The 15,636-nt window shown below is 36.2% G+C and overlaps 1 protein-coding gene across 4 annotated transcripts in view; it reads right to left on the bottom strand.

The window, feature by feature from the left end:
- CNGB3 (cyclic nucleotide gated channel subunit beta 3) overlaps positions 1–12,222 on the bottom strand; it is a 58,586-nt gene extending 46,364 nt beyond the window's left edge. For 3 of the 4 annotated variants that reach the window (XR_014942499.1, XM_085537247.1, XM_085537248.1), the window contains exons 1-3: positions 12,085–12,222; positions 9,069–9,144; positions 106–226 (exon numbers count right to left, since the gene is read on the bottom strand). Coding sequence is in view for 2 of the 4 variants with exons in the window: in XM_085537247.1 (XP_085393373.1) it covers positions 106–226; positions 9,069–9,144; positions 12,085–12,201 (314 nt within the window). In the remaining 2 variants the exon portion in view is untranslated. The remainder of the gene's footprint in view (positions 1–105; positions 227–9,068; positions 9,145–12,084) is intronic. The other variant, XM_085537249.1, reaches the window with a different exon arrangement.
- Positions 12,223–15,636: the final 3,414 nt, after the last annotated feature.

Raw genomic sequence — 15,636 nt, 5'->3', positions numbered from 1 at the left:
CTACAGCACTGGACATTCCTAAGAACTGAAATCCTGCACACTGAAATGTACAGTCAGGGTATCAGGAAAAAAAAACCTTCACATTTTCAAATTGATTTTACTCACTTGGCATCTTCTTTCCCATTACTGAGCTGTTGCTGTTCTTGTTGAGTTGCCTTAGCTGGTTCTGTTGATTTTTCAGTTTGTGCAGTTTGTGAAGACTTGGCTGTATTTTCTGGAACTCTCTCTGCATTTGGAAATAAATTTTAATTTCTGAATACCGATTTTTAAAAAATAACTACAGCAGTTTTAGAGGAATCAGAACTTGGCTTCCATTATCTCTTCAGTGGTTGTGACACTAGTAACTGAGACCTGGCTTTTGAATGATTTCCTGCATAAATCTGTTTCATTGTGAGTTGAACAGAACATGTTATGCTGAGAGTATCTTTTAGAATATGAAACACTGTGTTTCTTAATCTCGATGTTTGTTGCAAGCAGCTCAACAATGATCAGTACACAGCTCCTCTAAATTTATAAACAAGAAGAACATGTGCAGTATAGTAGAATTATAGTGTGTACATATTTTAAAAATAGAGGACAGATAGATAGGTCTGCTGAGATATACCTCATGAAATACAGGAGGAAAAATGAAAAGCAGTTTATTTGCTTAGGCATAGCAAATGTTGATGACATTATTTATGTCCCAGTGTTTGAACTGCATTGTATCTCTTGTTGCTTCAGCTGCTGTGACGGTCCCATTTGTTGCTGAGTAAATTATGATTAAAATACATCATTATGGATGTGAGTATGTACAACCTTGGATACTCTGCTTTATTTTTATTTCAAGAATTTTTTTAAAAAGAAATTTAGTAAGAAGTTTGTTTCACTTTCCTGTATGCAAATGGTATATTATCTTGCCACTTACTTAAGAGAACTTATGTGATGAATTCTTCCAATTAGTCTTATTTATTTATTTTAAATGTATATGGTGAAAAATAAGTTGAAAGCTGTCATCAGTCTGCCACTTTGCATAAAGGGTGAACAAACCCAGCCTTCATAAATACTTTAAGTAATATGATTACAGAGGAAAAAGCTTGGCATGGAGACATTGTAGCAAATAAATCACAACCCTGTTGTTTATGTAGCATTTTAAATTCAAGACAGCTCAAAGGAAGTAAAACCTTGAGTATTTTTGATAGGGAGTTATTCATTTTGGAGTGGTACAAGTAGTCACATTAGTAAACTGTAAGCTACTCAGCTGGAAAATCATTGCTTCAAAGGCACTGAAACAAAACTGAGTGAAGGAGAATGGGTCAGTTTGCTTACAGAACCAGATAGCCAAAACTATCCCTATATGACCATTATTCAGATTTGGGATAATTATTTTTTTATTTTTTATTTTTTTTTCCCCATGCATCTCTTCAGAAAAGGCATGATGTTTTTTGAGCCGAGTTTCAGATTTTACAGGATGAACAATTGTTTACAAAACCAGTCAGGCATTTCTAGAGATAATTCTTTTCTTAGTAATTAGGTTAAGAAGTGAGGATGCTCAGTGGGACTGCTACTCTTACAGGAATTAGTGTCTTAACCAGGATCAAAGACCCAGTGTGGAGTAAGAAGATTCAAGAAATGCTCCAGTCAGAATCAGACAATGAACTGAGGGGAAGGCAAAGAAATCCATGTTCCCTAACATGCTGGTTGTTTTGGTTTAGGAAATTTAGGGGTTAATTTTCTAATAGTCTTAGGGAGAAATGTAGCGATATGAAGTATGAAAAAATAAGTTGCAGGATTTGTCTTATCAGCTGCAAGCTGGGAAGATTTTTGAGAGGAATTCCATTTAAAACTCTGACATTCAATAGGATTTAGGGATTAAATTGATAACAATATCTTGCCCACCTAATAGAAATGAAGATTATTGTTTCCTATCTGCAGGAGTTAGTATCCCAGTACTGTCTTGAGGAAAATTCTATTGGAAATCTAGGCTGTGGAATATTTCCTCTTGCCTGAAGGGTCCACCTGGGAATTCTTAGGGAAAAGAATAAACCATGTACAGGGAAGTAAGGCCAGCAGAGGACTTCTGCTGTTACTGTCACTGGGAAGGTTCAAGATGGGATGGAAGGATTACCTACAATTTGATTACACAGTTCAAATATTTCTCTTTGAGTTATAGTAAAAATCCCTTTATATATACATGTATTATAGGTATGTCAAAGGAAGTATTTTAAAATGGATTCAGTCAGTGAATATATTTTCATAATGAAATAAAATGCATTTCTCCAAGGAATTTCACTGACATCTTCTGTAAGAAAACCAAGGAATAGCTCTAGTTACAGAAAATAAAGACATTTTATGATGCATTTTTAACTGACTAATTTATGGCTCTTGATTCAGAAAGGAATCTATTAAATTCTCCTTAACCTGTTAAAATTCCGTTGATCCCAGAGGATGTCTACAAATGATACTATTGGCTCTGTGCTTTCCTTGGCACATAAGCTTCCTGTGGTTTCATGGTCAACATAACACAATGTAGAAAAGGAGAGGGAAAAGCCAAAATTTTCCTCTCTATCTACTTTTTCTGCTCCCTTCTGAATTCTACAATTTTATTTCCCCGATTTTCTGGGGGAAAAAAAAAGACAACATGAAAAAGGCCATGAATTCACAGGTGACAGGAGGACTAATCTCAGCATTTCTCTGTCTTATTGGGAAATTTCTTTATTATAGCACCTGCCTCTGATTGCATCTATGCTAGACAAGAATTGTGACCTGATAGGAACAATCAATACACTGAAATGATGCTGAAGGCCTAGTGTTTAAGTTGTATCCAAATTGAGTCTACTGTGATCCTCAGAAGTGAGTGACTATCAGCAGGTCAGGTTAAACAGTTATACTCCTGAAGTGCTTCTTCTGGTTTATTGTCATCATAGAATCATGGAATAACTTAAGTTGAAAGACGGTATCAAGTTCTGACCCCCTGCCATGGGCAGGGCTGCCCCCACCAGCTCAGGCTGCCCAGGGCCCCTTCCAACCTGGCTTTGAGTGCCTCCAGTGATGGAGCACCACAGCTTCTCTGGGCAGCCTGTGCCAGGGCCTCACCACCCTTTACTCTAAAGGAAACCTGTCACACACCCCTAGAATTCTTTTTGGTGAAAAACTAAAGTGTACTGGGGGACAAAAGAAGAGATGATTGACTTCAGAAGGGCATTCTTTTGAAATATAGTATCAGTTTAGACACACTACACAGAATAACAGGCTCTTGGATGAAAAAGTCTCTGGCACTGCAACATGTATACTGTATAGGAAGACCACCAAGGAACAAAACATAAGGTTCTTTATAAGCATCCCAATTGAGAAGGATAATGGCTTCTCAGCCTGCCAAGTACTGTGAAGATACTCAGTCTGAGGTCTCAGCCTACACAAATCTTTAAATGCTGTCTGCACTTAGACTGACGGAAAGCATTGTAATAGATAAGTATTTCAAACTTCCACAAGTTTTTAGAGTTCATAAATTTCCAGTACAAGCACAAAGCTTACTTGCATTAGGATATCCAGGCCTGGCTTCACTGCCAGCTATATGCCACATTTTAGTTGCTTCTTTCTGTGTGAATTTGGGAGTGTTCTCTGTGTAGTCACATTTAAAAAGCCCTAGACATTCTTCAATGCTTAGAAAATCTAAATCATACCCATTTAACATCTGAGACCAGCTTCAAGGGAATGCCTTTAAAGAACAATGTGTAAGTCATTTTAGAGAAAATCCAGAGCACGAGTTGATTTCTAAAATGGATGACAATCCATCAAATGAATGACAAGGCTTGTGGAATAGCCAATAAAGCTTCTATTGGTTTTAAATATGTTTGAACACGGTAAAGAAGTAATGAGAGTGCAAAAGAAGGCAGAATTGTGCCAAGATGCAAACATCTAAAGCAGTTTTCAAAACACATGGTTCCAGGACTAAATAGGAAAGGGGTTTGATTTTTTTAATTATTTCCTGTTAACAGTGGAATAGCCCACTGATGTCATAGGATCACAGAACATCTCGGGATGGAAAGGATCATAGAAGTCAGCTAGTTCCAGCCCACTGCCATAGGCAGGGTTGCCAGGCACTAGCCCAGGCTGTGCAGCTCCCTTGTTCTTGTTTTTGTAAAGCAGCTTCCTCCTAATATCTAACCTAAACCTCCCCTGTCTGAGTTTAAGACCATTCTCCTTTGTCCTATCACTGTTCACTCTTCTAAACAGTCGTTGCCCCTCTGGTTTATATGCTCCCTTCAAACATTGGAAGGCCACAGAGGGGTCTTTCTGGAGCCTTCTCTTCTATAAGCTAAACAAGCCCAGTTCCCCCAACCTTTCTTCATAGGAGAGGTGCTCCAACCCTCTGATCATCTTAGTGGCCCTCCTCTGGACCCATTCCCAGAGCTCCACATACTTCCTGTACTGGGCGCCCCAGGCCTGGACACAGTACTCCAGATGGGGCCTCACAGGAGCTGAGTAGAGAGGGACAATCACCTCCCTCTCCCTGCTGGCTACTCCTTTTAATGCAGCCCATGATACAGTTGGCCTGGGCTGCAAGTGCACTCTGCTGGCTCATGTCCAGATTCTCATCCACCAGGACCCCAAATCCTTCTCCACAGAGCTGCTTTCAAGGAGTTCCACCAGTCTGTATAAACATCTGGTATTGCCCCGGCCTTGGATCTACAATACTCCTGGGTTGCTTTTGTCAAAGGAATTTGCCTAATCGTCCTTGCCTCCCAGAAGTGGATCTGCATCCATAAATACTTGAAAAATGTGCCTGTAGGGTAATGAAAATGCCTAGAAACCTAAATAGAAGGAAAACCTATGGAATAAGGAGGTAAAATTCATTTCTGACATTACAAAATACACAGATTTGTAATTTTCCAAGTAAAACTTTTGGAACAAATGCTCTGTGCAAGATAAAATTATACAGAAACCAGTGGTTCAGAGCAAAACAATAAGAAGGTGTACATTAACTTTTAATACAAATCTCATCTTCAGTGGCTAACTATAGTATTATAAAAGCTTATTTTGCATACTAATAACAACAAAAAGAAGGATCATTTAAAGAAGCTGAGTTTGTTTTCCCAGCTTTTAGCTCTGTCATTCTCATGAAAAATGGATATCTGAAAGGAATTAAAAAGCTTCGCATCAGCAGGAGTGGAAGCAAGCTGATTAAACATATTCAAGTCTTGGATAATCTTGAAAAAATACATTCTATCAGAATAATAGCTGTCTGTTGACTGTGTGCCAGTGAAGGGTATAAATTATCAAAAGACAAGGAATAAGATTATTGCATAGAAGCATCTACACTGACAGGTTTGGCTCATGGAGCTGCTGCAGGTTATATCAAAATACTGTGTTTAATCTGTGTTTTTTGAAATACCATGGATTTTTGTGTTTTATGGGCCAGGTTATGTAAAATAGCTGAAGAGAAAGATTCATAACTGGCCAAAAGCAGGTTTTAGCTCCTGAACAATGATTTAATGTAAATATCAAACTTCTTCCCTCTTACAAGGTTAGCTTAGTATTTCAAGAAACTCCTAGTTTAGACCCAGCCTCTGTGTTGTACTGTCTTCTCAGTCTTCACAGATTTTGAATTCATTTCTGCATAGTGGCACAGCAATTAGGAAGGTGACCAGATTTCCTCCCCTATTTCTCTAATCCAGATTTTTCATGGGAAGTTAGGGCACTGGCATAGGAAAAATTTAGATTTGAGCTGCTTTATTATGAACGTGTCTCCACAACAGCTAGGCTAGGCTAGCATACAAAAGGTAGAAGCTGTTTTTATTTGTTTAGCCAAACATTTAGTGGAAAAGTGAATGTTCATTGAGGATCCAAGTGCACTTGTTGGGAGAGAATCTGGAATGGCTTAAAATTCCTTTAGAGCTGTCCTGACTTAGAGGTGCTAGGCATTCAGAGATGGTGATTTAATTTGCATTAATTTCTTTGTTTTTTATTCTACTTGGGCTTCCCACTTGGAATATAGATTTTCTGAGTCTAACAAAAAGATCAAATTCCTATTTACATTATAACATGACATTTGCATTTCACTTAGAAGTTGGTGTATAACAGTTTATGCATATTTTTCAAAGCACCTCATCTCTGAAAAGGCTAAATACCTTTGAAATTTGAAAATTATGGTCTCCTAAATGGGATGCTATGTCTACTTTATGATTCAGATGTACAATAATGTCACATATAGAAATATCAATGATAGCTTTAGACTGGTTTTCTCATTCAGGTTCTATCAAGAACAAAGATATGACAACTTGGGCTTTAGGGAAAGCTTAATAAATATGGCTATGAATCTGGATGAAATCTTTGAGATAACTGCTATTTTAGCAGAGGTAGGAAGACTGAAAGGATATTGGAATTGGGTAGGACAGTCGATACAGAGGGAAAAGTGAGAAAAATGAAAAGAGAACAGGCTCTAGAAGAGCTTTATGTGTGATGATAAGAAGAGATTAGAGAAAGGGACAGAAAAAGGACAGGTTGGAAAGAATCATACAGTTGCAAGCAGGACTATGGAGGATGATAAAACAGACATATTAGCAGGTGGAGACTGGACATGACTTTCTAAATAGTGTAACCATCAGCAGAGATATTGGAAAACTGTAAAACAAGTGAAGCATTTGTATAGTCAGGCAGTTATGGAAACTGATAAGAATGCAAAGAAATGATAGTGCTTGTATTCAATATCACAGATAACCTCTAATTAACTGAATCATAGTTTGTTGAGTACATAAAGCAATATTGGGAAAAATTAAAAAGTGAATCCATTATGACATAAATCCACTTAGCACAGTGAATTACAGAATGAGCTAATTATGCAGGAGCTATCAGAAAGCAATTAATTAGTGAGAGCAGACAACTGAGGAGGTGGGGAGGAGGCAATGAGCAGCCAGCAATGGAGCCAGAAGAGGAGCTGCTGGGAGATGTAAATGACCAAGTTTCTACCAATTGTGCCTCCTGAGTGCAGGGGACATCATGCTGACTTGTGAAGTGCTAGGAGGAGGGGAGAAGGTGAAGGCTGCTTTTGGGCATGTGACAAGAAGGGGATGAAGATGAGCTCTCCTCAGGATGTTGGTTTGTACTTCAGGTTGGTGTAGCTGAGCTAAGAGCTTGTGATTAGAGGTTTTACTTCTCTGTTTCATGCTGATTAAATCTCATAAAACCTTTTCTCTGTTGAGTTTGAATTCCTCACCTTAACTGGTCTCTTTTAACTAGTTTTGGATGAGCTATGTCTGTACTTTTGATATTTCTGTCCAAATACATACATACATCATAAAATGCTGTGTCTAGTCTCTTGTCACTTGCTTCTCCACAGATATTATTTATTTTCTACTTCTAACAGCTGACTATGGGATTTTAGACTTGTTACAAAGATTACTAAGTATTGTAGGAGACTTTATTTATTGGAACAGCCTTGGCATGATCTGCTTGAAACTAGCCTCACTTTCCTTCCCTGAGTTAATGGAGTTCCTTATTCAGTGTGGTGCCTGTGCAAGTTCTTTGGATTGTATATCCACTGTCTATCTAACTTATCATTACCTATATGCAAAAGAGTAGCTCTCTTCTTGTTGTTTGAAAATAGGACCTTTAGACTTTCAGAGAACTGTGGATTTTAAAAACAAGCAGACAAGTATCTGCACTGCTAGCTGCTACACTGTCCTACAATAATTAGTGAAGTAGTTATTTCTGTGCCACCACTTCTCATATTTTTCATTTTAGAAGGGGAAAGAAGTAGTAATTGGTACCTTGAAATATGGATCCATGAATTTTCATAACAATATAAAAGTAGATCAGATTTTGGATTGAAGCAGAATAATTTTCTATAACCATATTTAATTTTGCCATGGAGTAGCAGCTGTGATTTAATGTTGCTAGAGAAACACGTAACTTCTGACTTAATTTTACAGTGTTTGGCTTACAGTTGCAGTTAATCCATTCAGATTTTTTAATCATTGTTTTATTAATACAGTCAAATACATATAATAGTATAGTTACATTCAATGGACTTTGATTAAAGTTTTATGATATGGGGAAAGAGGATGTGATATACAGTTATACGAAGTGCAAGAAGTGATCATACAAGTTTTCTTGTGATCTTTTTGCAATGCTCTTCTCTTAAAAAGATAACTTATGGAAAGAAAGTGGAAGGTTCGCTGACAGGAACCTGAATTGTCCTCACAAAGAAAAAGGATGAGGTATTGAAAAAACATAGGCTCTAGGCTTTCCTTCGCTACTGGAGGATGGAAAGAGATGCTGCAGATGTAGGGGTCATGGTCAGTGAATGATTATTGCTTCACTCATTATTAAACTTTATTTTGGTAGCTGTTGCAGTGTTCGTTCTAAGTGACTGTTTTTTTTGTTTATATATTTCTTTCAGAGCTATGGTACTCTGATCTAAGGTATGTCTATTAAAATAGATAAGTAAAGAGGTATGTGAAGGAGGAGAATAGCCATGGCCAGCTGTCACAGCTCCCAACAACCAGCTGTTCAGGGAAATAATTACCCTGTATTACTGCCCTGAGCTCTTTAATCCAAACATGGACATCTTGTGATGGCAAATCATCTTTAATAGCATTGAATTCTTCTGTTTGTAGAATAACAGCTCAATTGATTGTGTTCCTCAATAGATTTGAATATCATTTAGGCTAGAGTTTTTCTAATTTTTATTTTTTCATCTATATGAATATGCCTTGTAATATGTGCTTTTTTAACTTAAGCCAGTAAATGTTAATTAAGCCAGTATTATAAGAATTCCTAAGAAGATGAAATCAGACTTAGAGTAATAGAAAATAGGTTTTGTTAGACAGACTGATAAAAGTGGACAAGCTAATGGAGTTTGTGAAAAGCTTGAAAAGTTTGTTGCCTTTTTATGATGGTTGAATAGTGCTGCTATTCCTACAGCAAATTGTTGGCTCAAATTCAGTGAGAATTCAGAGTTCTTAATTTTTCTCAGAAATGAAAAATAAGGCCAGCCTCCTCAGCATTTTTAAGAGGAACAATTTTGTATGCAGTATACATATATATTTTTTCCAGATGATCTTGGAGCACTCAATAAATGGTTTACTGACCTTGTTCCTTTGGTGAAGGATCTGCCTTCTTATTGGCCTCAGTTTTCTGTGGGTCATCTTTTTTTGTTTTTTCATCCTTAAGGAAATAAGGAGGAATAGAAATTAGATGGTTATTGCTGAGAATGATAAGTATGGTTTGAAGTTTGCAGCATTTGCTACAAATGTGGCTAACCAAGCTGACACCTACTGAGCTGTTTTCCTGGGTTTTGTGTATGTTCTTGGATTAGAATTTCCAGCTAGGTTCACAAAAAGACTCAAATGCTGAAACTAAAAATTGATGTCTTCACAGGTGCTGCACAACTATAGTTATGTGGTCTAGAATTCTGCCTCTGCCTGGTCCTAGATCTTCTTTAATGTTGCCAAGGTTGGCTTGTTCAGTACTGCCACTCACAAGCTAGTTTGCATCCTTAAATTAAAACACATCATGTACTTTGCTTTTATGTAGTGTTAACATTGGTCTGAGGGGTGCGAATGAGAAATGCACAGGGATTTTTATATGCTCACTGCACTGTATCATAGCACAGATCTAATCAATCCCATGAGAATCTGCCAACCCAGACTAAATGTATTTGCCTGTTGTTCATCATGCTAGTTAATAATAATAATAATAAAGATACTGTGTTTTGTAAGAACATGGAAAATTAGACTTCAGGAGATTTCAGGGCTTCCTGCTTTCTTCTCTTCCCTTCTCAAAACAATACATTCATCTGCAAAAATTAAAATGTCAATGTGAGTCTACTGCTCTACAGTCACCAGATGTTAAGTACCTGTCTCCTTTTCTCTTTAGAGAATATATTTTCACAAACAGAAATGTCTTAATTCTTAACTCGTTCATTTGCCTATCCATACTTCAGCAGTATCATTTTAATACTACCATTTGGATCTTGCATTGATGTGTGGAATCATTCTGGTGCGAAGAGTAACCCATGTCTCTAGGGAAATCTAAATATGTATTTCTTTCCTACAACAGTGTTCAGCTGTTCAAAGTCAGGATTTTTCTTCTTACAAGAAAATGTTTTATTGACACAAAAGCAGTTGATGCAAAGAACAACACTCTGGCCCAAATGCTCATCACTCACTTTTTCTTTTGGTGAATAATGTCATATGATGCATTGTAAGGAAACAGAATTTGGAATAGCCTTCCAGAATGGCAAGCACTTGTTTTTTGTTCTTTCCTCATATGTGAGAACTTAGGCTTTCCAGGACCATCATTGCTGATTCACTGCCACCTTTGGAATTTTCCCTGCATTTCTTAGAAATTTTGAAGTGAAATGCTTTACAAGTATTAGGATTATTTCATTTTTCATCAGAAACATTTCCTTAATTTAGTACAATTCTGTATCTCTTTTTCTGATGCTTTGGTCCCTCCACTAAGTGCAGTCCTCATTAATATATTCCTAAATAATTAGACCACACTAAACAAATGTAACAAAAAGGAATTTTTCACTGAAATTACAAAATAGTGGAAATTATTAATCTAATTCTGATAAATTTCAACACTTCCATATTTCCCTTGTGTTTTAAATTCTTAATTGGATTTTCACTTACCAGAGTTCATCATTCCACAGCTTCTTATCCCAAAACTACTTGCTTTAGTTTCCTGTGAACTGCTAATACCTTACACAGCTTCTAAAAACTAGTTTGCTCTATATTCATGTCTGAGAAAGACTTTTGTGACTGAAGAATGGAAAATCATGCTGATGAATGGCTTTGAACTGAAGAAGGACAAATTTAGATTAGATGTTAAGAAGAAATCCATCATGTTGAGAATGGTGAGGCATTTGCACAGGCTTCCCAGAGAAGCTGTGTATAACCCATCCATAGACATGTCCAAGATGAGGTTGGATGGGGTCCTAAGTTACCTGACCTAGTGGAATGGGATTTTAAAATTATCTTTAAGATCACTTCCAACCCATGTCATTCTACAATTCAGTGATGTCATTTTGAGTTGATGGCAATAGGGACTTGCCTGCTCAAAAAATTGTTTTTTGTATGTTTGTAAACTGCATCTCTTGTTGAGGCTGTACAAAACTATGAGCTTCGGAAAAATACAAGTTCTAAGATATTATTATTCAAACTTATAAATGTTTCTTTTGGAAAATTTTTGGAACTTATATATATTAAATTTAAACTCATAGAATTTAAGTCAGCCTTCGTAAGTGCGAGTCTACTGTGAACATGTTAAAAAGGCACTTAAACTTAGCCTTCTAATGATTTTTTTTTAATCGATTTGTAAGCCTGATTTCAGATCAATAGCTCAGACTGATACTAAATAACAGGTTTTGCATTCCTATCTATTTGATTAAACCCTAAATTGTTAGCATTTTTCTTGTGAAGTTGTGATTATGTCAAGATAAGAGAAATAAAAGAAACAAAGGAAACCACAGAAGCACTCAAAGCACTTTCTGACATTATTGGTAGAAGGTTCAAAAATATAAAATATTTCAAAGGTAACAAAGGAGGAGTATTCTGCTTTTTTTTTAAAAAAAAAATAAATCCATTAACTGAAATGAAAAGAATGAGTTAATTTTTATAGCAAAGAACTGCTAAAAAAAAATGTTGACTGTAGACTTAAATGACTTGCTGTATTTTTCAAATTGAATTATATTATTAAAAGCAAGCCAAATTTAATATGTGTTTTAAAGAAGGTTACTAAATTATTTTTCACAAAACAGTTGAAAAGCAGGGTGATGTATTCCTGTATGTCACTCCACTATAAAGAACACATATACTGACATTTTTTGCCTGCAGGGAACAAGGTGAAAGAGGAATATATCAGCACAAAGAAAGTGGCCATAATAATGCTTCTAATTCCCTGTTTTCAATGTTAGGTTAGTCCTATTTGGCAAGTCATTTGCTAAAGGAGGAAATCTTTCTTCATAAAGAAGAGGTGGGAAGGAAGAAAGGAATAAAGGCATGTATTTGATTTTGCTTAATAATGATGAATATGCTCTGCCGTAAATCTGTTTAAACATAAATACTCCCCAAACAAAAGATTATAAACAATGCACTATACCTGGTCTGTAGATGGCTTGCATGGAGGAGAAATGCCTCCATTTTCACCGTCTGCTTGTTCGGGTGATAATTTTGTTCTAGAAAACACTCCTTTTAGTCTTTTAAACATCTTGCCCATTCAGCTGTCCTGAAGCCTCTATAACTCTTTTACCGTGAGTAGGAAGTAACATATGCTTTCTTGCTGTCAGTAATCAAGCCAATTAAATTCTTAATCAGGTTTAGTTCTGATTGATGCCTTAAAGAAATTCCTTTCTCAGTCTGTTCTAGCTGTGGCTTTTGCTCACCACTTGTACCTATTTTTTATGTTATTTATGTTATGTTTATGTGTAATTTTAGTGGATTAAATTGGCTAATGTGGGAAACATTGCTTATTTGCAGACTGAGCCTTTTTGAGATCAACAGTATTCTCATTATGAAAATATAATTTTTCATTACTTTTTTAATAAATATTTTTATTCCTTGTTATTATCAAAAATATTCCTTGACTATGATAAAGATGTACATAAAGCATAATATAATGGAAGTAATATGCATTAGTGGAGAATATATAACTGTTAAGAATTTCTGCAAATTTATGTGTATTTCTTATTTCTCATACTAAGCTACAAAATGTTGTGTTTTTTCTTTTTCTTTTTCTTTTTTAGATAATGTATTTTTTGTTTTAATTTATAATAAAAAGACATGAAGAGAGAATGTAACAGGAATTAATAGGAGAGTGCCCTTGGGAACATGTTAATAACTGTTGACATCCATAGTCAATGAGTGTGTTATTGAGTTGGTCTGTGACTAATGAAATAGATGTTTGCAACCACTTAATGTGATACAATAGGCAGACCATAGCAAATATAATATTTTGATACCAGTGGAGGTACAAGTTCACCTCCTGACCCTAGTAAAGTGATTAATCTGCCTTTATTTCATTTCTCTCTCATGTAGTATGGGTATTTAGTTATTTTTATCAGGCTCTATATGTGCTAAAAGCAATTCACTTAATTGAATATCATAATGCTCTGTTAAGTAAGAAGATTAAGAGTGCAGCAGCAAATCAGACAGCATGTATCTGGTTAGCTTAGCTATGTTGCCATTGACCACTTCTTACTACATGCTGTATTTATGACAAACCTTAGAGGATACAGGGATTTCAAATCTGCCTCAAGTTTTCTGTCCATACAGGTGGAGTATATCCTATTTTTATTAATGATGTGCCCACATCATTTTCTTTCCTACTTAAAAAAATCATATATGTATAGACTTTCTGAACTTTGGGTAACATTATTCTTCCAAGGATTTTTTTTAAATCAATAAGTGAATTTGGAGCAAGGCATTCGCAGACTGGATTTTACATTTAAACTTTATGCAAGAGATTATATTTCAGGAAATATAGCAGGTGTCTTAGAAGCTTAGGTCATTTAAATGCTGCATATCCACTTGAAATGTAATCACTTCCAAAACAGCTGGCATGAACCTTTTCCATCTGAAACTGTTTTAAATAGAGAAATACTTCTTAAATCATAAGAATATACAAAAGCTTGCATGACTTCTTCCCCCCACCTGACACTCATTATAAAATGCATGAGTCCTGTGAGCCAAGACTTAACTTTCAGTATACTTAATGGGCTTAGTCTGAATCCCAAGGATGGCTTTGTATTCTCAACTGGCAGTTTCTGTTGCTATGTTTGTGTGTATGTATGGACCAATAGCCATCACTGAAGTTTTCATTTTTGTATTAAGTAACGTGTAGCATATTACAAACATCAGAACCTGTGTTTCACTTTCCATTCTCTCACAATGCAAAATGTAATGTGCAGATATTTTCCATAGGTATTTGTCTTCAGATTCATTTTAGGACTCAAGAATCTTGACAACTAGAAGTAATGCAGTAGTAGTCAGAAACTGCATCTCACATTTATCGGAACTTTTTCTCTGAGTAGAAAAACGTTTGAAATTTTTCCCTGTTTTTATAGAACAAAAATCAGAGCACTAATGTATGTCTTCTGTAATTTTGAGAACTTTAGTAGGACTTTTTAATATATGCTTACAAAAAATATTCTCAAGCTCATATTTTCCATATCTACTTATACTCTTGTTTTTAAAACAACTATCATCATCTAACTAACTATACCTTTACAAAGAGGATGAATTTACGCTTATAGTGAAAATGTCTCTCTACACCTTTTACTGCAGAAATGATGAGATATGAATTAGTATTGGCAGCATTCAGTGAGGCAACATAAGAAATAATAAAGATATGTACATGTACAACTTTATATGTCAGGGTGTAGGTTACTTAAAAGATGACTTCTCCCTGTTTTGATACAGTTATTCTTACGCTGATTCATAAGGGTTTTCTTATGTTGCATATAGATAGTGACACAAAATTATCAGAATCAATAACTATGGCTCAAATTTGAGACAGTAATAGGTCTTATCATAGAATCATAGAATGACCCGGGTGGGAAAGGACCACAGTCACAATGATCGCGTAGTTTCCAACCCCCTGCTATGTTCAGGGTTGCTAACCACCAGACCAGGCTGCCCAGAGCCACATCCAGCCTGGCCTTGAATGCCTCCAAGGATGGGGCTTCCACAACCTCCTTGGGCAACCTGTTCCAGTGCGTCACCACCCTCTGTGTGAAAAACTTTTTACTAATATCTAACCTAAGCCTCCCCTGTCTGAGTTTAAGACCATTCCCCACTGTCATATCATTGTCCACCCTCATAAACAGCCGTTGCCCCTCCAGTTTATAAGCTCCCTTCAAGTATTGGAAGGCCACAATGAGGTATGGAGTACTTTGAAAATGTACAATAATCTTGATTGTTTTTGCCTTCAAGAAGATCCTACTTTCTCCTTTACAACTGACTTTTATATGTTGAATCCAATTAACAGAATCTGATCAGTTTACAAGAAAAACAGATGGGAATACTTCTTTAGCAATAGGCTGGAAAAGACGAGGTGCTGATATTTCCTATTTCTTTTCACATTTCTCTGTATAAAATTACTCATTTAAGGTAGGAGCCATATCTTCTGGAATGTTCCCTGGATCCTGGCTTAGCCCATAGTGAGAGATACTATCATCTTGCCGTAATGTGATGTGTGGGTTGGAAGAGGTGGCAAAATTGACTGTCAGCCTGCCAAAATTACAACAACTTATGGCAGCTCTTGCTGGTGACCTCTTTTGATGCAAGTAATGTGTGAATCAAAGAAATGGAATATAAGACAGAAGGAAAATATAAGCCTACTTTTGTTTAATTATGCCAGTGGTCTGTAGGCATAATGAAAGTTCTGTAAAGGTCCTGACTACAAGTAAATGTGCATCTCTGTTGTATGTCTTTGTTTTTCCCTCTTTCTGCCCCTCATCTCTCCCTGCTCCTAAAGAAAAAAAGCATCACCATTATGTATTTGTGCCTCTTATGAGTGTTTATAGGCAGAATTTCTTTAGTAACTCTGTTGCTGCCTAAAATCTGATTCATCACAAGAGAACTTTGTCAACAATTTGTTCACTGAAATGAATATTCAAAAGGAGTTCCCACAGACCAAGGGACACAGGAACAA

This window comes from Coturnix japonica, chromosome 2 (genome assembly GCF_054131305.1).
Source record: "Coturnix japonica strain WE chromosome 2, WE-NBRP24, whole genome shotgun sequence".
Lineage (NCBI taxonomy): Eukaryota > Metazoa > Chordata > Aves > Galliformes > Phasianidae > Coturnix > Coturnix japonica.
This window is presented reverse-complemented; position numbering and strand designations above follow the sequence as displayed.